The sequence below is a fragment of the Rattus norvegicus genome, chromosome 9, assembly GCF_036323735.1.
Source record: "Rattus norvegicus strain BN/NHsdMcwi chromosome 9, GRCr8, whole genome shotgun sequence".
Classification (NCBI taxonomy): Eukaryota; Metazoa; Chordata; class Mammalia; order Rodentia; family Muridae; genus Rattus; species Rattus norvegicus.
In genome coordinates this window covers 93,827,960-93,855,481 of record NC_086027.1, presented here as the reverse complement: position 1 = coordinate 93,855,481, position 27,522 = coordinate 93,827,960, and the positions used below count along the sequence as shown (strand labels likewise).

The window sequence follows — 27,522 nt, the reverse complement described above, 5'->3', positions numbered from 1 at the left end:
CACAAACACCTGTACTCACATAATGCATGCCCCAAAATATCTTTAATAAGATTTTAAAAACATTTGTTTTGTGTGTATGAGTGTTTTGCCTGAATGTATGTATGAATATATATGTATATGTGTGTGTGTGTGTGTGTGTATATATATATATATATATATACATACATATGTGTGTGTGTGTGTGTGTGTTGTATACCGTGTGTGCAGTATCCACAGAAGCCAGCAGAGGGCACCAGACTCTCTCCTGGACCTGGAGGTACTGAAGCTTGTGGATCACCATGTGGGTGTTGGAAACCAAACCTGAGTCTCCCACAAGAGCAACAAGTACAACAAGTGCTCTTAACCACTGAACAATTTCACCAGCCCTGTAAGCAATTCGTTTTAAAGTAAGGAAGTAGTAATAGAGGAAAGAGAATTTTTCTACAGAGGAGCCAAGGAACTATGATGCTCACACAAGAACTTCCTGCTGCTTACTGGTTGAGGCCTACTTCTGGCTACTTGAAAACTCCAGCACTTCCAGTTTGGATTACTTCAGGGTTTCAGTATCCAGTCTGGCCGGATAGAACTCCACAGGCTGAGTTGCGGGGATTAGCAAAACACAGCACTTCGGTGTAGGGTTGCCACCCACAGATTCCAACACCATAGCTTGAACACTATCACATCCGCTAGACCTGGTTAAAGTCCCTGGCAACACCAGCGTTTCCTTTAGTGATAAGAAAGAACTCAGTTTAGTAATCACTCGGGCCACAGAGTTGACTAACTGCTCAGTGCCATCTCTTTTGTATCATTGTTTCTTTTTGGTCTCTGCAAGCCTGGAGGGGGTGGAGAGAGGAAAGGTTAGGCTTAGGAAAGGCTTCTCTCTCTTTTTTTTATACTCGTCATAAGCGCCCCCCCTCCCCACACAGTTGTACAGTTGTAGCCATTTTGTTCCATGCTCGTCAGCTATTTCATATCATTTCTGTAAGATGCTTGCCAGCCATTGATGCAGAAAAATACCTCAAGATAGAGCAGGGTCATGCTGACCACATAACCTGTTATGTTCTGTACGTTAGGAGGTCTATTACTCTTAGGAAATTCCACAACTATAAGCTTCAAGTAGGACCCATCAAATTAGAGGTCAATATGAACCATTATGTCTAAAGTGGTTTGAGTCAGGGCCGGTTACCGGGCAGCACCTCCAGCTCCTGCCTATCAGCTCATTGTGGTTTTTGTAGTCTTAGTCGTTATGAGCTTGTCCCGAGACATGTACAGGGCGTATCTTGGAACTGTCGTCCTGGTCGATTAGTCTTGGGGTGTGCGTTCAATAAACCACCCCTGTTTAACTGAGATAGGTGTTTCTGTGGCCTGTGGGGTGACTCCTGAACCTCTGACAACTTGCTCCATTGTAATTTAAGTACTCTCTAAACAGGCAGATGGCCCATTGTGTGTGATCACTTACTAGGGGAATATTTTGATGATATCTCCACGAAGTCTGCCATTTCTGGGTGCGGTGATTTGAATGAAAATGTCCCTCTCCCATGAGCTTAGGTGGTTGAGCGTGAGGTCTCCAGACTAAGGTGCCGTTTGGGGGACAGATTAGACGTGGCAGTACTTTGAGGAAGTAAGCTTTGAGGTTTCAAGGCCGCACATCATTTCCAGCCCCCTCTCTCTATTCCTGCAGTTAGAGATTGAGCTCCGTGGTTCCTGTACCATGACTGCCACTGATTGATAAGATTTCCTGCCACGACGGAGGACTCTTACCGCCCTGGAACCGTAAAAGCCCAAATAACTCTCCTTTAAGATGCCTTGCCCGTGGTCTTTTTATCACAGCAGCAGAAAAGTTACTGCTACAGGTCCCGTCTTCAAAATATGTCATTATGCGTAAAGCAAATATCATCAAATCTCCAAAAATTGGAAAGCTAAAAATGATTATGGGCCAAACATTTCAGGCTGAAGGCCACTCAAACCTCTATTTCTAAAGGTGACTATGCAGTAACAAAGTGCTACCACCAGAGGGCAGGATAGACTTTGCAGAGACCAGAGAGAGGGAAAGGGAAAGCCGCGGCGGCGGGGGTGGGGGGTGGGGGATGCAAATTTCACTAGAATTTCCCTCAATCACCTACTAAAACCCACCCCAGCTCGAGGGCCTAGCTTTCGCTCTGCTTTATGTTCTCTGGACTTGTTATTGACCAGAATTGACGCCGGGAGAAAGGCTGAAGCGTTCCCTGCGGATTCTCCCAGACCGAAGGTGGCTAACTGGGGAGGAGCTGGGAGATGGGATGAGGGCGAGGATGGAGAGAGGCCTTGGCTCCCAGAGGACTTCTTAAGCGAGTATATGAAATAGTCAGACACCAGATCGGTTAATGCATCACAGAAAGCAAACTTACTAAGGAACAAGAGAGGTGCTTAAGGCATCCTTTTGGAAGGGAGAGGGGCCAAAGGCAGCCTGTGAAGTGGTTTAGGCGGAAAAACAACCAGACAGAAGGGATGGTGGCTTGAGACAGAGTTTTTCTGAGAGAGTTGACTTCTAGCTTCCTCTCCTGGCATGAGATGATCATTTTTCTCTGATGAAACTCTCAAGGAAGCACTGATGTGAGTGAGGGAACTCTCATTACTCATCTCAAAGGGTTCCAAAGTGGTACGCTTGGGCCGCTGCGTCCTGTACTCCTTCCTGTAAGAGGGTCGGACAGGAGCCATTTTTACCAGCCTCTGTGGAACACCCATCTTGAGGTCATCTCCTCCTGGGAGGGAAGGGTACCGGAGGGGTGGAGTCTGGCCCCAGACTGATTTCCCCTTAGTGCCCTGCCCTGCTCCTCATGGGGTGGGTTGAGGTGGGGTTGTGGTTGTGGGGGTTGGGAGGCGGGTGGTGGCAGGCAGTGGAGGGGACACTTGCTAGCCCCTGAAGCTGTCTATATGTATTTGTTTATTTTTAACCGCACCAGTGGTATAGTCCAGAGTGGACCCACTAGAGTTCAGGAAAGGACCCTAGCAATTTCTTCTCCTTTTAGGGGAAGAGCTAAGGGCTAGAATGAAGGCCTAGCACTTCCTCTTTACCCAAGTTGAATTCCTGGTTTAGTTTTCTGTTAAACTGTTAAGTTTCAAAAGTGTACTCAGACCCTGACTGCCCAGCCCATCCCCTCTTTACACCCAGTAGTGGTCAAATCGAGGAAGGAGGGCAAGGAGGCTGAAATCTTCCTTTGCCAATACTCAGCATTATTTTTTAGGCACTGCTTCTTTGTAGAAGCTATAACCCGGCAGAACAGAAAGCTTGGGGGATTTGCCTAGACTTTGCTCTGTCTGGGTCCCGTTTTACCTTTGTCCCCTCTGTTAACACTATCCAAAAGGATTACAGATTCAGCACACCTCCTCCTATAGAATGTTCAACAGCCTTTCCCACCAAATTCTAATAGTTTGGGTCTTCTCGCCCCCACTAAAATGAGGTATAAACCTCAGAGTCATATGGGGGGGGGGGTCCCTGCAGGGCCAGAACAGTCTTAGAGAAGAATACAGACCGATGTACTTTCCATCTCTGAAACATTCTTCAAACCTTCAGTTATCAAGGCAGCGGGGTGCTCTGGCATGGGGGCTGGCAAATGGATTGAAGAGGGATAGCCAGGAGATAGCATGAGCAGACATAGTGGGTTTTCAGCAGGGATGTTAAGACTTAACTGAAATGTTTAGTGCTTTTGAATTTTATACATAGGTACTGTATTTATGTCATCTTCATCCTCCCGTTTCCCTTCACTCCCTTGCAAGTGGTGGCCTCTTCCTCTTTCATTATTATTGCTATACTTACACAATATATGTATGTATGTATGTATGTATGTATGTATGTATGTATGTATGTATGTATGTATACACATGTGCACTGCCTGCTGAGTTCCTTGTAGCGATGACCATTTGGGATCAGATGATCTACCAGGGGGCTCATCCCTCAAATGCAACCTCTCCACAGCTTCTAATTGCAATTCTTGGCGCAGGGATGGGGAAGGACAATTACACATCTACTCTCTCCAGACCTCGAACCAGTGTGGGTCTGGGGCCGTTCAGATAGTCACTAGTCTCAAGTTTTGGTTTTAATAAAGTAGAAGCTTTTTATTAAAACAAACAAACAAACAATCTGGCCAGGACCAAACCAAAAAGAGTCCCCCAGATAAGGCCTTGGTTAGTTCAAGGATTATAAAGGCAAAACCCATAAAGTTGTAATTTAGGGGAGCCAAATTAACTCATATCCTATTTGCGAGCAGGCAAGGCTTGGTTTTGTAATAGATGTCCAGCAGGTACCTCAGTCATCCAAGCAAGGGTTTCATACAAAAAGTGGGATTTAAGAGTTAACCTATTTGATTTTGTGACCCATTACCTTGTAAGAATAGCTGAGGGGGGGGGGGCTGGAGAGATGGCTCAGTGGTTAAGAGCACCCGACTACTCTTCCAGAGGTCCTGAGTTCAAGTCCCAGCAACCACATGGTGGCTCACAACCATCTAAAAAGAGATCCGATGCCCTCTTCTGGTGTATCTGAAGACAGCTACAGTGTACTTATATATAATAAATGAATAAGTCTAAAAAAAAAAAAGAATAGCTGAGGGGATGAAATATTTTTGTAACAATCGGCAGGTTTTAAGAATAGCTCAACTGCTTCAGGAAATGGTCTATCTCAAGCTTGCTGGCAGGGTACAGCATTCAAGGTAGGAACAACTTCTTCATGGCTTATATAAGTTCAAAATAATTTTGTTTTTTACAAGCCTTGCACAGCAAATTTATTCTCTGAACACAATGCTCATCATCACAGAAACCATGACAGACCAAAGTACAGATACCACCAATGTCCAACTTGGTGAACCAAGTGAGCTTTATTGGGGTTACTTACAGGAACATGGGTGAGGGGTTACTTCCAGGAACAGAAATGACTCAAGCTGCATCACCAAATACCACCCCAGCAAAGCCAACAGCTCACAAAGCTGGGAATCTGGAACATACTGTACTGCCTGCAGGCAGCTCAAATAGGTTGGGCAATGTCCTTTCCTGGTGTCTCGGTTGGTCTAAACCTCCACCAGGCAGCTCAGCTGGTTTCTGTTTCTTCATGGAAGCTATTCTGATCTCAGAATCAATTCTTTGTTGCTTTTCTGCTGGGATAGCCTTCTTAGCAGCTCGCCTTCACTTCATCTGAGAAGGACTCCGAGCTCTGACTTCTGACTCCGGTAGTGAGGGCCTAATGGATCCGGTCAATTTCAGGGACTTCCTGAAGCTGTTGAATTGTTTGCCTTCCTGCTTAAGGAAGGGATGGAATGTTTCATTCCTGCAGGATGGAATGTTTCAATCTCTGAGGAAACTGTCACACAGTATTCTGCCCCATTCTCTTCTCCTCATTCCTCCCCCCTCATATCTTGTAATGATCCCTGAGCATTGGAGGGGGTGACTTATAGATGTCCACCTATGGCTGGGACACCATGCCACAGTAACACTTATTATCTGGAGCTTCGCTAGTAGTTATGAGTTGTAGTTGACAGTGACAGTGACCTATGGGTGCCAACACACATATTTAGAAGGCAGTTGAGCAGGCACATCACACCCATCTAGAAAATCCATATAGACATTGCTTTGCCATTGAGGCCTATGACCTCCTCAGCCGCATGTTTTTGCAGTGGCTCACAGTACCAGATGTGAACTCCCTTTTGTGGAGTGGACCTTAAATCTACTTGGAAGGTTTTATCCATGACTGCTGAGCCACGATTGCACAATCAGGCACATCCTGTTAGAAAGCCGGTATTTCAAAATGTAGGGACAGTAGCCAAGCAGAAGTGTTGGTGATAGTTCTCCTCCAGCAGCCTGTGTGGCCCCTTGTGATACTACGGAGGTGGCCCCTTGTGATACTACGGAAGCCAGCCTGCAGGATGTGAGTTTTCAATTAGGTCACAGCTGAATTTCTCATCCTATAGTCACAGCACTGGCATATAGTGTCTTCAACAGTAGGGTCCCATTGTTTAGTCCTGGTACACAGCAAGCTGCAGTAGCAATAGCCTATATCATGTGAGGACCCCCAGGGGCTTCTCTGGCCAACGATTCACAGGGAGGTAGCCTATCCTGGGCTTGAGAATTTTCACTCCTCATCCACCTGTGTGTGGAACTTTTTGGATTTAAACTCTTTAACTGTTGGTTCAATCCCTGGAGAATGTTCAATGGCGTTAGAGGACACTGGCCCTAGGACAGCCTGTAGGACATTGTTACTGGTGCCTGTAGACACCAGATTTCCCTATTTTAAGTATGGATGCCACCTTCGTAGGGTTAGAGTCTGTGCTACACCAAAAGGAGTTTGGCCTTTGATCTAGACCTTTATTGGATAAGCTAGCTTTAGTCTTTGGGGGGGGGGGGATGGAACACATTATGGTTTCTGTTACAGCTCTGAGGGAAAGGCTTTGAAGGGACTCTGGCCAGCCCGGGCATGACAGACATGGCTCTGGCAGGCCTTGCCCTTCTCCCCCATCCCCTCTCCCTAAAAACCATTAGATCACATTCCTGAAACTACCCACCAGGGTATATTCTTATATTTATCCACTTCCTCCTCCTGAGGCTGACTACCAAGGTCCGGCTATCAAAGTATTGCCAAAGCTCCCTTTGGCTCACCTAATTAACATATCAGTAAAAATTAAATACCTCATCTTAAGACGGGGTTCCCCTTTTACCATTATAAACTGCCATTTTCCTCGGGGCCACATGTGTCTCCTGTCTGTCCAGAGGCCGGCCTTTCCTGCTCCCTTATCCCCTCCCCCCTCATCCTCTGTCTTCTATATTTGTCTCATATTCTCTGTCCTTTGTCCCTCTGGGGCAAATACATCTTGTGCCGAGAAGTTGTCTTGGGGGTCCTGAGCCCATACGGACACCGAGCCCTTCAGTCTTCCCCCAGTGTAAGTAATACAGCTCTGAGGGGGAAGGTATCCTGGTAGTTGAGAGCCAGGGAATACCACAAAGTCCTCTGTGCAGCAGACTTGAGCTGCCTCTGCTCAAGTGAGAAGCAGCAGGGGAATTGGCCAGAGACAGGCTTAGGTAGGGTTTCTTGGAATAAGTGTTTTCCAGGGTAGAGATTTCCAGGGTGGGGAGTGGTGAGGGTTCAAGTCCAGCCCAGGGATTGGTGGGTTTTCCACCCGGAGGTAGGCTTCCCTACTGATTCCTCCAGCTGTAATATTTTATATAGCTCTCACACTTGCTGTTCTAGTGCCGTGTAATGACTTCTGCTCTTTTCATTAGCTGAGACCAAATGCTATTGAAACCAGTTTGCTTTTGCCATAGGTCCCAGCTATAACCTTCTGAACTCCTGGTGACTTCCAACAGGAAGGGACACTGCGGTGGTGTGGGACACACAGTGGTTTATCCTGTCCTACAAGGATCTTAGCTCGCTCAAAAGCCTCTTGAGCCTTTATGTCCCTACCCTATACGATACTCTTCTTTATCAAGTTATACAGAGGATGGGCAGCCTGAGCAAGATGAGGCATGGGAATCTGCTAATATCCCAGAGTCCCCCAAATGCCTGTAGCTTCTTTACATTTACAAGCACTGGTTGTAGCAGGATTCTGTCAATAACATTATCACCTACCATACGCATCTTACCAGACCATAATACTGTAAGAATTTTACAGCTGTGCCTGGCCCTTGCACCCTGTGCAGACAGACCTCCCAGCCTGGTTCCCTTAGATGCATCCAGAGGTCTTCCCTAGTGGCTTTCCCAATCTGCAGAGCATTCAGAGGTTTCTGTTATGTCATGTGTTTAACAAAAGCTTTCACAGAGGGTGAGCAGGATAAGGCAGCATCCTGAGCCACCACCACCATACCAAATAGTGGGGTTACAGAGATATCCCAGCACCCTCAAAGTCTGCTGTCATCTGTTCTCAACAAGTCTCAGGTGAGGCCAGAGAGTCACAAGTAAGAAGATGCTAAAGTCAAACATAAGCAAGGTCTAATGCAGCAGGGAACCATCCATTTATATCAATTGCTTCTTCCAGGTTGGGCACCAAGCATGGATAGGGGATGCTAGCTCTCTGCGATCCACAGACATTATCTCTGCCATCTGACATCATGTTGCCAGATCTTGCAGTTCTTCCGTGGAGCCTCCCACATTTCTCCATATCTGATGAGCCTGACTTAGTCTGCTCAGATTTACTGAGGGACAAAGAGACATGTGGTCTTGTAGGTCTCCCCTGTTGCACCTGCTGGCTCGCTGGGTCAGACAGGCCCTGGTTGGTACTGTGGATGGTGTCTCCCCATTCACCATACCTGGATGTTGGGGGAGTTCCTGACTGAGCAAACAATTTGCTGGGATTAGTCATGAAAGCCAAAATACCTAGCTTTCTTTCCACTCTCCTCTCTCTCTCTCTCTCTCTCTCTCTCTCTCTCTCTCTCTCTCTCTCTTCTCTCTCTCTCTCTGTGCATGTGTACACGTGCACAGCTCATTCATGTGTGCACATTAAAATGTCAATGTCAGGTGTCTTTCTCATTCACTCTCTACCTTATTTTTTTTTTCTATTCTTTTTTTCGGAGCTGGGGATTGAACCCAGGGCCTTGCGCTTGCTAGGCAAGTGCTCTACCACTGAGCCAAATCCCCAACCCCTCTACCTTATTTTTTTGACTGGGTCTTATTGCATCTGGAACTTACTGATTTGGCTAGACTGTTGGGCCAGCAAGTTCCAGAGGTTCCTCTGTTTCTGCCACTCTAGTATTAGGATTACGATACACCTCTCCTCCCCTCCCCTCTCCCTCCCCCTCCCTCTTTCTGTCTCTCTGTGTTACTTTCTTTTTTCTTTTTCTTTTTTCCTCTAAGATAGGGTATCTCTGTGTAACCGATCTGGCTGGCCTAGATCTAGCTTTGTATACCAGGCTGACCTCAAACTCACAGAGATCCACCTGCCTCCGCCTCCCAAATGCTGGGATTAAAGGCGTGTGCCACCATGCCTGGCTGTGGTTTTTCTTTTAATGCTAGTGCTAATCAGTTCTTTTATTAGTATTGTAATTTTCAAATCCATTGAAAATTTGGTCACCATTTAAAAATGCACGGAAATTTTTTAGATTTATTTTTATTTTATGTGAGTGAGCATTTTGCTGTGTCTGTGTACATATACTATGCATATACTTGGAGTCCCCTTGGAGTCCAGAAGAGAGTGTCAGATCCCTTAGAACTAGAGTTATGGATGGTTGCGAGCCATTGTGTGGGTGCTAGGAACTGAATGCTGGTCCTCTGCAGGTCCTCTTGACCTCTGGGTCATCTCCACGTGTGGGGTTTGGTTTCTGGTCTTCCTGTTTGTTTGGTAAACATTTTACCTCTTCCTTTTAAATGTTTTTATTAATATAGTTAAATCATACATAATAGTGGGTTTCACACATCTCATAACATTTCATCTCTCACTAGTGCCTTTCCTCTTCCCAGCCAGCTCCCTTCTCTTTTTTTTTTTTTTTTTTTTTTTCGGAGCTGGGGACCGAACCCAGGGCCTTGCGTTTGCTAGGCAAGCGCTCTACCACTGAGCTAAATCCCCAACCCCTCCCTTCTCTTTTAATGTCTTTTTGTGACCCAATCTGTTTCTTTAGGGTTGTGAACCGGAGCAGATGTGCCTCATCTGTGGCTGTACTAGGGAAGAAAAGGTCTCCTCAGTTCAAATTCTAACAAAGTATCAATCCTCAAGGTGGGTGGGCCATCATGAGTTCTCCCGCTTCCCTGAACAGGGTGTTGAAGGCCCCTATCTTGTGGGTATCCTATGGAGGCAGTCAGCTGACTTTCTACTATCCAACCAGTGGTCTCAGCTTGCCCCGCTGGTCAGTGTTGTTGCACACGGGGTCCACTGCTGATTACTGAAGACAATTCTCCCCCAGCAACTGGCAAAGCTTCCTGAACTGTAAAGGATAGCCAACAGGGAGGAAACTTCTGGACCAACTTGAGTTCTCTATGACCTGTGACCAGGCTTTAGGTGTTTTCCATCCATTTTATCATGGACGAGGGATAGGATTGGCGATTACCCGAGTTGTTTTGAAGGTTGCAGAGGCCTCTCTGATCTATAAATCACTGGTCCTGAGATTTTTTTTTTTTTAACTTACTAACCTATAGCTTCCAGGAGTGCCTTTATCTACCTGCACAGGGTGCTCTGTCCAAATAATTTAATTTTTTATTAGTTTAACAAGCATTGGTTTCCTTAGTGTTCTTCCATACACAGTTTTAGTTGACCTTCCCTCTACCCTCTCCTCTCCCCATCTCCCTGCCCCACTTACACTTCTCACCCCCAGGATCTCCTTCTGGTTTTAACTCACATTGCTCTATTACACACAGAGACACCCAGCATACTGTAAACCCCCCACCCCAGTTTCTTCTGGTTTCCATTCTTTCCTTAGCACACAGTCACTCCCACATAAATGTATCTGTTAGAAATATAAACGTTAGAAACTAGGATCTACTTTGTCTTAGGGTTTTATTGCCGTGAAGAGACACCATGACCATGGCAACTCTTATAAAGAACAAATTTGATTGGGGCTGGCTTACCCTTGCAGAGGCTTACTTGGTCTGTTGTCATCGCAGTGGGAAGTATGGCAGCATGCGGAGAGAAATGATGCTGCGAAAGAGCCTGGAGTCCTACATCTTGATCTGCAGGTAGCAGAATGTGTATCACACTGGTCGTACCTTGAGCATAGGAGACCTCGAAGCCCATTGTGTCTGGCTTGTGATTTTCATTTAGTATTTTCACACTCTTTTTGATAGATTTATCTTTATTGGTGATGGCTTTTGATACCTCTGAAAATGGCTCTTCTATTTTTATTTCAACTTGTTTGTTGATATTTAAATATGCAATGGATTTTTTTTAGCATATTGGCATTGAAATCATATGCTTTGCTGAAATTACTAATAAAGTCTGCTTATAAATTATTTTATAGTTTATTAGTTTGCTTATAAATTATTTTAGCTTTTCTAAGTATACAGTCCCCTGAAAGCAATGGTAGTTAAAGTTATTTGTTTTTCTTTCATCCTCTTCCTCCTCCTATATGTCTTCTTCTTCATCTTCTGTGCTTGAGATGGCTTTCTCCATGTAGCCCCGACTGTCCTGGCACTTGACCCGTAGACCAGCCTGGCCTTGGACTCAGAGATCTGCCTCCCTTTGCCTCACAAGTGCTGGAATTAAAGGCATGCGCACCACGGCTAGCTAGTTATTTCTTTTAAGGATTATTTAAATTTTCCTTTTTCTTACCTATTGTATTGGCTTGGCTTTCCAATCCACGTTGAATGGAAATGGTGATAGTGGTACCCCGTGTCTCGTGCTCAGCTTGAGTGGGAAAATATTTAATCGTTGCCACTGAGCTAACTCCCCAACCCTCAACTACCCTCAACTATCTTTTCTAGACCTTCTGAAGTTAATTTTTTTATGCTATTATCTCTGTCATTGTGATAATGTAGTCCTTGACTTTCTTGTTAAGTGATTTTTATTTTATATGCATTGGTGTTTTGCCTGTATGTATGTCTATGTGAGGCTATCAAACCCTTTGAAGCTGGAGTTGGAGACATTTGTGAGATGCCGTGTGAGTGCTGGGAGTTGAACCTGGGTCCTCTGGAAGAGCAGACGGTGCTTGTAACCTCTGAGCCATCTCCAGCCCCCTAGTCCTTAAATGTTAAGTGTTAAATATGTCCTGCATTCCTGGAAAAGGCCCTCTTTAGTCATGTGTTATGCCTTGGGAATGTTTCTAGATTGGATTCATTGTTTTGTTTTGTGTTTCCAGTCAGCATCTGCAAAAGATACTGACATGTTACTTTTTATTTTATTTTATTATTTTTGTTTTTACATCTTTTTAAATTTGAGTGTCAAGATTTTTCTGTCCTTCTAGAGCAAGTTGGAAAGTCTCCTTCCTTCCTTCCTTCCTTCCTTCCTTCCTTCCTTCCTTCCTTCCTTTCTCCTCTGATAACAATTCCTCCTCTGCTTCCTCCTCCTCCTCCTCTTCTCCTCTTTCACTAGCAGAGTTTATTTGAGTTTAGTAATTTATTTATTTATTTATTATTTTTTTTTTGTTCTTTTTTTCAGAGCTGGGGACCGAACCCAGGGCCTTGTGCTTCCTAGGCAAGCGCTCTACCACTGAGCCAAATCCCCAACCCCAGTAATTTATTTTTTAAAACCATATGTGTGAAGTCATTTGGGTCTGGATTTCCTTTGTGGGAGAGGCTGGGAAGTGTGCCAAGAAATTCTCATGTTTATTTTCTCACTGTATTCTCTCCTCTCCACCTTAGCATGTTTGGAGTGATCCAGAAAAAGGAACATTTTAATGAGGTATTTTTAAATTACTTCAAGGAAAATAAAGTAGAAATAGCCCATGCAATCACCAAGCTGTTTCCTTTCCTAGAAAGCCTAAGGGACCGCTCCTTCATCACAGACAAAATCTATGCTGTAAGTGACATGTGTTCATCCTCCCATCACAACCAAGCCCCTTAACTGGTATTTGCCATCATGGATGCTAGGGTTCTCTAGTTGGCTAAGAAGCATGGTATACCTTCATGGGAACACCTTTTTATTGTCCTTAACTCTTCTATCACAGAAGGTAACAAGCCACTTCTGCTCCTAACTGAAGGCACTGTGGCTGAATTGCAACACAGCTGGGATGTGAAGTGACTGAGTGGCATCTGCTGTGTCTAACACCCTCCTATCACCCCCCCCACACACACACCCAATGTGCACACAAAAGAAAAAAATGAAAGAAAGAAGAAATTGTTCAGTCCCACTGATGGAAACTGATTAGTGACTTATAATAAAGCAAAGTTAAAATAATGAAAGAGTGAGAATAATACTGTTGCTGGGGTCCAAGGTTTGTTAATTAATGGTTTATAGGGAAACAGAGACAGGAATTGGTGAAGAAACGTAGTTTGATTTCTAATTCTGGACAGAACCCCCCCAGCCTTCTGAGAAAGAAACTTCAGTTTTTCCTCAATTTTCCAATAGCAAAGGTACAATTTGTTTATTAAAAAGATGAAATGCGGGGTTGGGGATTTGGCTCAGTGGCAGAGTGCTTGCCTAGGAAGACCAAGGCCCTGGGTTCGGTCCCCAGCTCCGAAAAAAAAGAACCAAAAAAAAAAAAAAAAAAAAAAGATGAAATGCAGGCCAGGAAATAGTCATATATAAGTTTAGTTGGGAGCTCAAGTTTTGAGAACAGAGAAATAAGTCTTTCTCCTGGATCAGTCTCTGCTCTGGCTGCAAAACTACCAGCCTGGGATTTCCCAGAGACACTAGAATCCACAGGTCCCCGGGACAGTATTTCATTATAACGTCTACCTGTGTCTGATGAAACTATGCTTTCACAGTCTCTCTGTTGAACTTTTTTTTTTTTTTTTTTTTAAAGGATTCTTACGAAGCCTGTGGGAACTCGATTCCTGTAGAGAAAGTGGTGTACAATGTTCTCAGTCACCTGGAGAAGTTACCTGACCCATCATTTCTATGGGTTCTGTTTAACAGAGTGAACCTGAAGGAATATCCTGCTTTAAGAGAGATTTATAAAAGCTTGGAAACTGGTAATTCTTTCTCTCATCTCCCTTTTGCAGTGGAATTCTATCTTAAAATTTTTTTTGTTTATCTTTGACGATCTCATAGATGTATACAATGTATCTAGTTCTAAACTGACCCTGACTACATCAAATCCACACCTCTCCATCCTCCCACCATGTCTCCTTACACTAAAATGTTCTTCACCATCATTTTTGTCTCCATCTTTCTCCTTCTCCCTTTTATCACCTACTGAACATTTAGTGCTGCCCATATGTGCACAGGTGTGGAGCATCCACTGAAGTGTGTACAGCCTACCAGCAGCCACGCCCCTCGAATACCCCCTCCCCTTTCCTAGCAACCATTCACTGCCAGCTAAGGGTGGAGCCTCGTGAGTCCCTCACCAGTGCTGACAAGTTGATTGGCTCTCTCTTACGCAGATCTTGTAAATAAGGCAATCACAGCTGCTCTGTGTTTGTGAACTCAGCAGTCATATGTTATCCGGAAGACAGCTTTTCATAGCCGTCACCCCGATCCTCCAGCTCTTAAATTCTTTCTGCCCCCTCTTTAATGTCACCTGAGACTTAGGGTGAGGGATTGAAATAAATGTCCTACTTAAATACAGCTCTGTTTTCTTTCATTTAATCTGTAGAGCTAAAGTACTCACTGCATGCCATTGCCTGAACAGGGCATTGTGGACGTAATGGCTAATGGCTGTGTTTCACCTCGGGGCGGCCTCTCAGGTTCTTCTCATGAAATCTTGGGCGTTTTTTTCAGGCTAGCTGTCTTCACTCCTGATTTAGCTCTTGAAGCCCCCTTTTTACTGCTTGTGCCTGGACTGCCCCGGGGATGTCTGTGTCCGGCTCTTCTCTGTGTTCTCTGCTCATCCTTCTTCTCCCAAGAAAGCTCAGGCTGGCCTCTTTGCTGGTCCTATCTTTGACGCTTTTGACCTTTAACAACAACAACAACAACAGCAGCAGCAGCAGCAACAGCAACAACAACAACAACTTAACATGAGTCCATGACCTTATTCACCCTACTCCAGAGGTAGCCCCTGTTTCTTCCCTGAGGTCTGTACAGCCCACTGGATATCCCTTCCCTTGAACCGAAATAAGATTTCAGATTTCATTATACTTATAAGGGATATATATATATATATATATATATATATATATATATATATATATATGTGTGTGTGTGTGTGTGTGTGTGTGTGTGTGTGTGTGTGTGTGTGTGTGTACTGTCACTGTCTTCAGCCACACCAGAAGAGGGGCATCAGATCCCATTACAGATGGTTGTGAGCCACCATGTGGTTGCTGGGATTTGAACTCAGGACCTCTGGAAGAGCAGTCAGTGCTCTTAACCACTGAGCCATCTCTTTCAGCCCCAAGATTTCATTATACTTAATTGAGCAACTAATTACCTTTTTCCCCCTGGATCCGAGGACCGAACCCAGGACCTTACACTTACTAGGCAAGCTCTCTACTATCGAGCTAAGTCCCCAACCCCCAATTAATAGTTTTTATGATGTCTCCACTGTGTTCTCATCCTTAGAACCCAAGAGGGACTAGAGAGGTGACTTAGCAGCTAAGAGCATCTGCTGTTCTTGCAGAGAACCTGAGCGTGATTCCTAGCACCTACCCAGGGTTGTTCACAAACACCCGTAATTTCAGCTTCAGGGTCAACGCCCTCTTCTGGCCTCCACAGACATCTACACTCATGGCCACACAGAGCACATACTGTCATATATGGACTTTAATAAAAACAAGCCAAAAGCCTAAACCCCCCAAAATCTCAAGAAGTTTATTGTCTGTAGCAGTGATTCTCAACCTTCCTAATGCTATAACCCTTTAATACAGTTCTTCACGTTGTGGTGACCCCTCCCCCAACCATAAAAGTATTTCATTGCTACTTTATAACTGTAATTTTGCTACTGTTATGAATAAGACCATCAGTGATATAAATATCCGTGCTTTCTTTTGGGGGCCCCCATGAGAGGGTCATTCAACTCCAAAGGGGTCATAACCCACAGGTTGAGAACCATCAGTTTATAGGTTGCCCCCACCCCAGGTGACTTTGTTCTGCTTTCTCTTCTTGACTGCCCTGTAGGAAGGGACAAACTATATCCAGCCATAAAAGCCACTGATATACTGAGTGACCCAAGGGCTTGAACTTCCTACTACACTACAAAAATTCACGGATGCTCCATCCGTGTGATTGTCCATCCCCACTGGACCCCAACCCCACTGTCCAGGCCCTGAGATGATGCTCTAGTCACTAGCCTGCAAGGACTAATGCTTCTCTCCCTCTGCTCAGAGCTACAGGACAGATACTCTCCCCAGAGAAGAAAACAGGAAGAACAAAAACTTGCCACCATGCAGCCAAGCTATGAGCAAGGTACTTAAAACTGGGGGAAATTTTTGGTTAACCAAGAGGAAAGGGAAACTCGGACACCAGAGCTCCTGTGGTGGGAGGTAGAGGGATGGGGGTTGGGGAGTGAGGGTGGGGGATGGGCAGTGCTGTGCAGAGAACTCCGAAGGGGTAGGAGAGGAAGGTAGGTGCTGCTTTACAAACCTCTTATTTTATTTCTAACCAAGCAAGTAAAAGATCTGTACAATAAGAACTTCAAGACTCTGAAGAAAGAAATTGAAGAAGACCTCAGAAGATGGAAAGATCTCCCATGCTCATGGATTGGCAGGATTAATATAGTAAAAATGGCCATTTTACCAAAAGCGATCTACAGATTCAATGCAATCCCCATCAAAATACCAATCCAATTCTTCAAAGAGTTAGACAGAACAATTTGCAAATTCATCTGAAATAACAAAAAACCCAGGATAGCTAAAGCTATCCTCAACAGTAAAAGGACTTCAGTGGGAATCACTATCCCTGAACTCAAGCAGTATTACAGAGCAATAGTGATAAAAACTGCATGGTATTGGTACAGAGACAGACAGATAGGTCAATGGAACAGAATTGAAGGCCCAGAAATGAACCCACTACGGGCACTTGATTTTTGACAAAGGAGCCAAAACCATCTAATGGAAAAAAGATAGCATTTTCAGTAAATGGTGCTGGTTCAACTGGAGGTCAACATGTAGAAGAATGCAAATCGATCCATGCTTATCACCCTGTACAAAGCTTAAGTCCAAGTGGATCAAGGACCTCCACATCAAACCAGATACACTCAAACTAAAAGAAGAAAAACTAGGGCAGCATCTCGAACACATGGGCACTGGAAAAAATTTCCTGAACAAAACACCAATGGCTTATGCTCTAAGATCAAGAATCGACAAATGGGATCTCATAAAACTGCAAAGCTTCTGTAAGGCAAAGGACACTGTGGCTAGGACAAAACGGCAGCCAACAGACTGGGAAAAGATCTTTACCAATCCTACAACAGATAGAGGGCTTATATCCAAAATATACAAAGAACTCAAGAAGTTAGACCGCAGGGAGACAAATAACCCTATTAAAAATGGGGTTCAGAGCTAAACAAAGAATTCACAGCTGAGGAATGCCGAATGGCTGAGAAACACCTAAAGAAATGTTCAACATCTTTAGTCATAAGGGAAATGCAAATCAAAACAACCCTGAGATTTCACCTCACACCAGTGAGAATGGCTAAGATCAAAAACTCAGGTGACAGCAGATGCTGGCGAGGATGTGGAGAAAGAGGAACACTCCTCCATTGTTGGTGGGATTGCAGACTGGTAAAACCATTCTGGAAATCAGTCTGGAGGTTCCTCAGAAAATTGGACATTGAACTACCTGAGGATCCAGCTATACCTCTCTTGGGCATATACCTACAAGATGCCCCAACATATAAAAAAGACACGTGTTCCACTATGTTCATAGCAGCCTTATTTATAATAGCCAGAAGCTGGAAAGAACCCAGATGTCCTTCAACAGAGGAATGGATACAGAAAATGTGGTACATCTACACAGTGGAATATTACTCAGCTATCAAAAACAATGCCTTTATGAAATTCATAGGCAAATGGTTGGAACTGGAAAATATCATCCTGAGTGAGGTAACCCAATCACAGAAAAACACACATGGTATGCACTCATTGATAAGTGGCTATTAGCCCAAATGCTTGAATTACCCTAGATGCCTAGAACAAATGAAACTCAAGATGGATGATCAAAATGTGAATGCTTCACTCCTTCTTTAAAAGGGGAACAAGAATACCCTTGGCAGGGAATAGAGAGGCAAAGATTAAAACAGAGACAGAAGGAACACCTATTCAGAGCCTGCCCCACATGTGGCCCATACATATACAGCCACCCAATTAGACAAGATGGATGAAGCAAAGAAGTGCAGGCCGACAGGAGCCGGATGTGGATCTCTCCTGAGAGACACAGGCAGAATACAGCAAACACAGAGGCGAATGCCAGCAGCAAACCACTGAACTGAGAATAGGACCCCCGTTGAAGGAATCAGAGAAAGAACTGGAAGAGCTTGAAGGGGCTCGAGACCCCATATGAACAACAATGCCAAGCCACCAGAGCTTCCAGGGACTAAGCCACTACCTAAAGACTATACATGAACTGACCCTGGACTCTGACCTCATAGGTAGCATTGAATATCCTAGTAAGATCACAGTGTAAGGGGAAGCCCTGGGTCCTGCTAAGACTGAACCCCCAGTGAACTAGATTGTTGTGGGGAGGGCGGCAATGGGGGGAGGATGGGGAGGGGAACACCCATAAAGCAGGGGAGGGGGAGGGGTTAGGGGGGTGTTGGCCCAGAAACTGGGAAAGGGAATAACACTCGAAATGTAAATAAGAAATACTCAAGTTAATAAAAAAATAAATTAATTAAAAAAATAATAAAACCCTCTTATTTTATTTCATGCGTACGAGTGTTTTTACTTGTATCTCTGTGCACTGTGTGCCCACCTGTTACCCACAGAGGTCAGAAGAAGGGGTCAGGGCCCCTGCAGCTGGAGTTACAGACAGCCATTATGCTGGTGTTGGGAACTGAACCTGGGCCCTCTGTAAAAGCATCGAGTGCTTTTTAACCACTGAGCCGTCGATCCACCTGCAGTGCAGCTTTGTGTCAAGTTCCAAATGATGGGGAACTTGATGGGGTGGAGACACATTCTGCTCAGTAACAGTGAGTGTAGCCTGAGTCTCTGAGCATGGTTCCAACTTAAGGAATTCTTCAATGGAGAGCTATGCTGGGCTCTGAACAGTACCAGAGAAGAGACTATGGGTGATGGCAAAGGTGATTGGTAAATCCGAATCTGGGGCTATTGTTCAAGAGTAGAAATAGAGGCTGGGGGTTTGGGGATTTAGCTCAGTGGTAGAGTGCTTGCCTAGGAAGCGCAAGGCCCTGGGTTGGGTCCCCAGCTCCGAAAAAAAGAACAAAAAAAAAAAGAAAGAAAAGAAAAGAAATAGAGGCTGGGGCACAGCAGTCAAGGAGAAACAGAGTCCGAGAGGAATGAGCTACAAAGTCCCACTGGAGGGACAGGAGAGATAGAAGTTGGGTGAGCCTGGAAGCTGGTGAAGCCAAAATGTACCAACGCCTCCTTGTGACAGAAGCCGTGGCGCGTGCAGATGGGCTCCTGCTGGAAGCTGAGGAGAAAGGGCAGAAAGAGGAAGACATGAATGAGACTGGATACCAGCTGGGGTCCTCAAGTGGCCATGTTTTTGTAGTTTCTAACACCCAAGCTCAGGATGGCCATTTTTCCAGCCATGCTCTGGAGACCCTCTCTTTTTCTGTCTCTTACATTTCCAGTAAACCTAATACCTTCGAGCTCTAAAAGGAGGTTACACCAGACCCCTTTCCTACAGCTGCGTGAGGGACAAGGCAAAGGGTTAGGTTGACTCTCACCTTTGTTTACTTTTGTTATTGTGTGTGTGGAAGTTGTTGATGATGATGATGATGACGACGATGATGATGACGATGATGATGATGACGTGTGTGTGTGTGTGTGTGTGTGTGTGTGTGACACCAGTGTGGCATAGTGTGAAGCAGGTGCTTTACCCCCTGGGCCATCATACTGTAAGGGTCTGAAAATCACTGAAGGAAGACCCCAGATTCAGCTAGAATATAAAGGCAGAGGGTTTATTCTGCAGAAACAACCAGCATGTGGGGATCAACCAGTCTCCAAAATGGCGACCCCAGACAAAGGTATGCAGGCCTTCTCATAGGGAACTAGGGGAACTCTCTAGAAGGATTAGGTAATCTGAAATTTCACTGGTGGATGCTAGGGGGTCACAGGTTGTCAGCGGTCTGCATTCCTGGGCCAAGAACGTTTAATCATGTGATGAGATAACACAGATGGCCCATTCTGAGATAAGATATCTCGCCACTTTGTGGTTATCCCCAGGCTGTTCTTTGAGAGGGGCTTTTATGATCTTGTTCTGGATTTCATGGTCTGTTCTTAGAGCTCATGTCTTATGACTGAGTTTCTAGGACTTACGGTCTATTCCTGAAGCTGGTGCCTTACGGCCTTTTTTCTGTAATCAGGCCTGGTCCTCAAATGGAGACAAATGGAGTTTATGTTGCTCTTCCAATACTAGCCCAAATCTCACATCATATATGACTTGTGTTTCAGATCATTACGTGGAGGGAGGAGGTATTTGTCTTCCCCTCCTCTATCCCTCCTTCTTTCACACACCTCGAGCAGCAGCTAAGATATGAGGAGGGCAAGTCAGTTGAGGCCTGGGTGATGCTAGCAGCCATTATCCAACATGAAGAAGCTTCTCCTTTGCACAGCTGTAGAAGATACCGTCTCCTTAAGTCTGACCCCTTTAGCCTCTTGCTCACTGTTGCCTGCTTGCTGCTCCCATCCTGTCTGTAGATAAGGGACAAAGGGGACCCAAGAGTGCCTTGGGCGAGACCACATAGACGGTGAGGATAGAACACAGAGAGACGAACCATCACGTAGTGTGCTACCGAGGCGAGTGCAGCCTTACCTTAACTCTCTCAGCTCTGCAGACACTGGTACACTGGGTGCTTAAAGTCACCACTGAGGCGTGGGAATGTGTGTGATCCTCAGACTGGTACAGAAGAAAGATCACAGTGGGAGATCTCTAGGAGGAAGAAGGGAGGAGGAGGCTCAGCAGCGAGTGAGATAGAATAGGAGAGTCCCACCGTGCCCCAAAGTGTGTGTGTGTGTGTGTGTGTGTGTGTGTGTGTGTGTGTGTGTGTGTGTGTTTCCTGATTACCTCTGCTTCTTGAATACAGGATGTTTTTATGTGTGGTGCTGAAACCACTGGGGTGAGGAAGCAGGGTTCCTAACACTCTCAGGTCTTTGACTGACAGCTCCACTCTGCAGTGAGCTTAAATAAGTGTTACACTAGCCTGCAAGCAGGATCCAGGGCCAGGCATCACCACTGCTGGCCCCTGCACCTGGCAGAGCTGTCATCCTGGCAGCCTCTGTGGTTGCTGTGGCAACCCTTATTGCCATAGCAACCACAAGGTCTCCTTCATTCAAGAGTCTGCCACTTCAGCCGCTACTCTGGATGCCCCACTTCAGCCCATCTTGAGTGGCCAGCTGAGCAGCTGCCATCACAACCTCCCAGCTTGGCAACTTAGGTCGTTGCCAAGGCAACCAGTGGCAGGAGGACAGGTGGCCAGCCTCCCTGCTGACCTGAGGTAGATTTTCCTATAGCCTCCTGGGGTGGTGAGCATCAGCTTAGGCATCTCAAGTGAAGTGTACCAAACTATGCCCTGCCTCTTCACAAACCTTCCCCGCTTCAACCTCTGTTCCTCCTCTGCCAAAGATCCTTCTTTGCTATTGTGGCACATGTCCAGGTCTTCAAGCAGTCAGCCCAGGAGTTCTTGTGAGTCCCTTTTTCCTCAGCCTTTGACCCTACCAGTTAGCCTGCTCTGGCAAAGTGACCTGGATTGAATATAACATAAGATCTTTCCCATACGAGCACTGATTCTTTACCCTGAATACTGGGCATGGATGCTGGTGCGGTGATATTGCTGGTATGTTTATGTGGAAAACTTTGAGGCCAGCAAGATGGTGCAACAAGAAAAGGGGCTTGCCATCAAGGCTGATGCCCTGAGTTCATTTTCTGGAGCCCACACGTTGAAAATTGAGAACTGACTCCTGAAAATTGTCCTCAGACCTTCACAGGGGCACCATGGTGCTTTCTCTGTTTCTCTCTCTAGTGCACGTGTGCACGCATGTACACACACACACACACACACACACACACTCACACTCACACTACAGAGGTAACAAAATTCTGAAAATAAAAGCAACTGTAGGAATTACATTTATGCAGATAGTTTGTCAGTATCCAAGGGGAATTAAATCCTCTTCATGCACACCCACACCCGCAGATGCTCAAATCTTACTGTAACCCATGCGGATCCTCTTGTCTACTTTCAGTCATTTTCTAGGTTGCTCACAATAGCTAAGCAATTATTCCACCGTTTAAGAGATAATGACAAGGAAAAATGTGTTTTTGCTCAGTGCAGATGTAATTCTTCTTCATTGTACTCATTCTTTCCAAGTGTCTTTGATTCATGGCTGGTTGAAGCTTTGGATATGGAACCTGAGGGTAGAACAATCCTAAGCACTACATTGAGAACTTCAGGTCTTTTTTTATTTGTTTGTTTTTTCAAGACAGGGTTTCTCTGTGTAGCCCTGGCTGTCCTGGGACTTGCTCTGTAGACCAGGATGGCCTCTGCTCCTCAAGAGCTGGGGGCATGTACCACCGCTGCCTGGCAGGAGAACTTCAGGTCTTAATAGAGTTAAAAGTTAATTATGTTAAAGAATGCAGATGTAAGCTGAGATGATTATCAGTTAGTAAATGGTAGTAAAGGAGAGGGGGAAAGAGAAAACAGAAAGGATTGAGTCAAGGGAGTGAAAGAACTTGAAGGCTGAGGGCTGGAGAGATGGCTCAGGGGTTAAGGGCATTGACTGCTCTTTCAGAGGTTCTGAGTTCAAATCCCAGCAACCACATGGTGACTCACAACCATCTGTAATGGGATCCAATGCCCTCTTCTGGTGTGTCTGAAGACAGTGACAGTGTACTCATATACATAAAATAATTCTTAGAAGGGGGGGGGGCTGCTGGAGAGCTGGCTCAGTGGTTAAGAGCACTGACTGCTCTTTCAGAGGTCCTGAGTTCGAATCCCAGCAACCACATGGTGGCTCACAACCATCTGTAATGGCATCTGATGCCATATTCTGGTGTGTCTGAAGACAGCTACAGTGTACCTATATATATCTTTAAAAAAGACTCGCAGCTGAAGAAAGGAAGGTATATTGTAGGGAGAGCTAGAAAACTAAGTGGGAAAGGATCATTCATTCATCCATTCATTCCCTCCCTGCCTCTCTTCTCACTCTCTTTCTTTCCTTCCTTGAGGCAATGTACACATGTTGACTTTGAACTCATGACTGAGCCCTCCTGTCTCAGCCTTCCAAGTGCTAAGATAGCAGGTGTGAGCCAATTACACCTGAGTAAGACAGCAAAGGTTTATCACTATGATTGTCTTCTGCAGTCAGTCAGGGGAGAAAACAGAACATTGTCAGTTGTCCCCCCTGCCCCCTGCACCCCCCGCCAAGGAAGAAGATGAGAACTCTTCAAGTAGCATTCTCTTCTTTTTCAGGAACAAACCTACACACACATGAAAACTGGGCAACAGAGAACCTACAGGAGCCAGAGACACCGCAGAACCAGGTGGATGAAATCATTGGTAAGGATAACTTATGGTGCCCGTGGTGATAAGTGAGCCTTGTAAGTTAGAATGGAGGTGACTGGCTGAGCATGTGCTCTGAGTCCAGCTCCGTGGCTCTGGGAGCCCGAGATGGATGCAGGGAGCCATGGACCCTGCCATTGCTTTGACTAGGGAAGCAGGAAGGCAATGGGAAAACTTTAAGACATCTGGGAGGGAATAGTCACCAGGAGATATATTAGACAAGGAAGCCAGGGGTGTGCGTGTATAGTGAGGAGTGGGGGAGGAGACAAAAGAAACAGAAGCAGAAAGCACTGGAAATCCCCAGAGTCATAGAGAAGGAGGAGTTAGGAGCCTGCAGAGGCAGAGGAATAACCAGAGGCATCAGGAAGAAGGAGGAAAAGTTAGAATGGTGGAGAAACGACAGGCAACGTTTTGAGACAACTGAAGTAGAACACCCAAGAGGGACCAATTGCAGCAGGAGCATTGCTACCTAAACAGTACCCAAGCTTCTGGGTCTTTCCTGGTGCCTGCATCCTGGGGTTCCAGTTGAATGAGCTTTCTAGTCATTCACTGAGAGCCCTAAGGGGTTTTATATTGCTATGCAGCGATCAGCAGTGAGAGCTCCGAATGCAGTGAGGAGAAGTAGGACCAAGCCCTGGGAACCGGGACTCAGGAGGCAGATGGACGGAGAGGGTGTGGACTCTGTCCCCTGGGCTCCAGAATGCAGGCCTTCCCTCAAGATCTTACACCTCATGTGTCCCGACTGACCACTCTTGGAGGACATAGTGGCGTCCAGTCTCTGCACCTTACGTTTTCTGACCCTTGTGAAGATGTGGAGAGAGTAACAAGGTCCTGGACCTTAGCGCAGCTGACTCCATGATGAAGAACCAATCTGGCTGTGAAACTCAGTGTGTGGGCAGCACCACCTGCCAGAATAAAAACAAAAATCTAATCCTGGGCTGGAGAGATGGCTCAGTGGCACTGACTGCCCTTCCAGAGGCCCTGAGTTCAATCCCCAGCTACCTCATGGTGGTTCACAACCATCTGTGATGAGATCTGATGCCCTCTTCTGGTGTGTCTGAGGACAGCTACAGTGTACTCATATATAATAAATAAATAAATCTATTTTTTTCTAATGGTGCATACCTTTGGTCCTGGCACTCAGAAGGCAGAGGCAGGAAGAACTCTGTAAGTTCAAGACCAAATCCTGGTCTACAGAGAATTCCACAGCCAAGGCCACACAAAGAAACTCTGTCTCCAAAAACAAACTAATAAAGCAAAATAAAGTTTTCAGTCTGCTCAACATGTACTTGAGTTTTGGGCTGGAGAGATGGCTCAGTGGTGAAGAGCACTGACTGCTTTTCCAGAGGTCCTGAGTTCAATTCCCAGCAACTGCATGATGGCTCACAGCCATCTGTAGTGGGATCCGATGCCCTCTTCTGGTGTGTCTGAAGAGAGCAATGGTGTACTCACATGCATAAAATAAATAAATCTTTTTTTTTTTTTGAAAAAAGGAAAAAGACCTAATCTACTATAGTTCTGGGAAGGTCTCTAAATACACTGCCCCTGCTTCCTTGATTTCTGTAGTTCTGCTTCTGGCTAACTGTTCTTGTTAACTGAAGTACGTCAACCCAAAAAAGAGGTTTTGTGCTTAAAAGCTCATCCTGAGAAAGGCTTGGGGCTAGCTACCCTGAGATCCTGAACACACAGTGCAGTCCCTGACTGGCTAAGAAAGATGTTCTCTCAGCTTAAATCCGTGCCCCAGCAGCCTTCTCCAGTGGACAGTTTCTCTGACCCACAACAGACAGGTCAGGGTACTCTTCAACTTTGTTGATATACTCATGCTAGAGTTAAAAAGAAAATGTATCTACAAGTTTTATTTTATTTTTTCCTTTCACATGGCCATGCCTATCTAAAGCATAATAAAATATATATTATGTTTGGCCTTTATCCACATTTCTTTGCATAAAGCTCACACATAACATCTTTGACTATATAAGAGGACGAGATAGCCTGGGCTACAAAGTGATATTTCTGGGAGTGTCTGTTTGGATCAGGCATTTCCAGGCATGTTGTTCAAAGAATTAAAGAAGCAAAAACCAACCATACAGCATAAAGAAACAAAGCAGTAATGTAGGATAGATACCCTACATGGAGCATTGGACCCTGAGCACACATCTCTTCCACAGCATCTAACCACTGCCCAGGGCTTTCTCATGTGGGTCAAAGAGAAGTTGGCCATGGCCAGTTAAGGTCACTGGAAGCTGACCCTCAGGTCAGCATAACCAGTCAGTATGTTAAGACGTGTGTGCATCTTGATGTAGGTGAGTTTCAGGTTGTTGAGCAAGTTGTTGGGAAAGAGCTGTACCTGTGTAACTCAATGCAACAAGGGGAGTCCCTAGTTGCTATCCCATCCCTATATTTGCCTATCTTAGTGAGATCCTGTCTCAAAACAACGCAGACCAAATCAAAACGATAAAATAAAACCAAGAGTTTCTTTCAAAATCTAACCACATGTCTAGAGGAATAGATCATTCATTACTACACGTTTAATGTGAGTTTTTGAGAGCAGTGGAAGCTTTCTCAGTGCTTGGTAAGGTTAATTCTCAGAGCTGGGGATGGGGGGGGGGTGCTGGTGATTGATGGCGTCTGAGTTCATTGTGTCACTCCCTAGGGAAACAAGGACATGCAGATAAGGAATGAGCAGAGATTATTAAGGAAACCTGAGAAGTAACTGTGTGGGTTAGTGAGAATCGGGTGAGATGGGCGCTCTCTGAGCACACTTGGTGCTGGACCAGTGAGTGGCCTGCACCCTCAGTGTATGCCCTTCAACCCCACAGAAAACAACCATGCGTTACTCATCCAATCAAGGGAGCAGCCAGGCATCCTGGTGGTTACTTTTGTCCCCTCTGACAGGTCATTTTGTAGGCTGTTGATTGGATCACTCTCTTCGTCACTAAGTTATGATCTTGCTTCCTGCAGAGTGCTAACTCCCATTTCTTTATGGCCCTTTAAAGAAAGACTAGGTATTTGTACTTGTAGTTTTTTTGTCCAGATTACTGGATGTGATGGCTGTTCTTGGCAGTCTTCTCGACCACATCTGGAATTATCTAAAACTTAAATGTACACAGGTACACCTGTGAGGGATGTTTTGTTGTTGTTCTTGTTAATTAAATCATTTGAAGGGGGAAGACTTATTATTTATTTATTTATTTATTTACTTACTTATTCATTCTATGTGCTTTGGTGGTTTTTGTCTGCATGAATGTCTGTGTGAGGGTGTTAGATCTTGAAGTTACACACAGTAGTGAGCTGCCATGTGGGTGCTGGGAATTGAGCCCGAATCTTCTGGAAGTGCAGTCAGTGCTCTTTTTTTTTTCTTGGATATTTTTTTATTTACATTTCAAATGTTATTCCCTTTCCTGGTTTCCCATCCATAAACCTCCATCCCATCCCCCTCCCCCTTCTTCTATGAGGGTGTTTCCCCCACCCACCCACCCTTTCCTGCCTCCTTGTCCTGACATTCCCTTAAACTGGGGGGTCCAGCTTTGGCAGGACCAAGGGCTTCTCCCATTGGTGCCCAACAAGGCCATCCTCTGCTACATATACAGCTAGAGCCATGGATCTGTCCATGTGTACTCTTTGGGTGGTGGTTTAGTCCCTGGGAGCTCTGGTTGGTTGGTATTGTTCTTATAGGGTTACAAGCCCCTTCAGGTCATTCAGTCCTTTCTCTAATTCCTCCAGTGGGGACCCTATTCTCAGTTCAATGGTTGGCTGTGAGCATTCGCCTCTGTATTTGTCATGCTCTGGCAGAGGCTCTCAGGAGACAGCTGTATCAGGGTCCTGTTAGCATACACTTCTTAGCATCAGCAGTATTGTCTGGGTTTAGTGACTGTATGTATATGGGCTGGCTCCCCAGGTAGGGCAGGCTCTGAATGGCCATTCCTTCAATCTCTGCTCCAAATTGTCTCCATATTCCCTCCTATGAATATTTTTGTTCCCCTTTCTAAGAAGGACTAAAGCATCTGTACTTTGGTTGTCCTTCTTCTTGAGCTTCATGTGGTTTGTGGATTGTATCTTGGGTATTCCGAGCTTTTGGGCTAATATCCACTTATTGCAGTCAGTGCACTTAACTGATTAGCCATCTCTCTATCCCCAGGAAGACCCACTTCTAATCCAGTTCTTTGAGGTGAGACAGACCTTTAATCCAGATCTTTTAAGGGGAGAAGATCCACCTTTGATTTGGGTCATGCTTTCTGCTGGCAGCCTATTTAAAGGACACAGAAAGACTTGCTGCTTTCTTCCCTTGCTTGCTTTCACTGGCGAGGCTAGCCCATTCCTTCACTGGCATCCTATGTCTTCAGGATTTCAGTGTATAGTGAAGACCAGCTGACACGTTCATCCTGG

General features: G+C 45.3%; 1 protein-coding gene across 7 annotated transcripts; it reads left to right on the top strand.

Moving 5' to 3' along the window:
* Positions 1 to 2,066: 2,066 nt before the first annotated feature.
* On the top strand, positions 2,067 to 24,408 carry A630001G21Rikl (RIKEN cDNA A630001G21 gene like). Of its 7 annotated transcripts, none has more exons than XM_056984626.2 (8): positions 2,072 to 2,227; positions 9,550 to 9,644; positions 10,529 to 10,600; positions 12,221 to 12,260; positions 13,324 to 13,492; positions 15,780 to 15,860; positions 23,047 to 23,133; positions 23,721 to 24,408. In XM_056984626.2, the coding sequence occupies exons 2-8, from the start codon at positions 9,568 to 9,570 to the stop codon at positions 23,759 to 23,761; spliced, it is 567 nt and encodes a 188-aa protein (XP_056840606.1). In that variant the 5' UTR covers positions 2,072 to 2,227; positions 9,550 to 9,567; the 3' UTR covers positions 23,762 to 24,408. The 7 variants fall into 7 exon arrangements, with proteins under 7 accessions (XP_063124236.1, XP_056840603.1, XP_056840608.1 ...); XM_056984622.2 differs by having other exon boundaries at positions 12,221 to 12,377; XM_056984623.2 differs by lacking the exon at positions 15,780 to 15,860 and having other exon boundaries at positions 2,069 to 2,227; positions 12,221 to 12,377.
* Positions 24,409 to 27,522: the final 3,114 nt, after the last annotated feature.

Bases quoted from the DNA above. Each gene is read 5' to 3' on its own strand.
- A630001G21Rikl (XM_056984622.2), top strand. From the start codon at position 9,568: ATGTGCCTCATCTGTGGCTGTACTAGGGAAGAAAAGGTCTCCTCAGTT. The intron at 13,493-15,779 runs GTAATTCTTTCT...CCCTCTGCTCAG, and splicing joins TTATAAAAGCTTGGAAACTG to AGCTACAGGACAGATACTCT. The intron at 15,861-23,046 runs GTACTTAAAACT...CTTCTTTTTCAG, and splicing joins GCAGCCAAGCTATGAGCAAG to GAACAAACCTACACACACAT.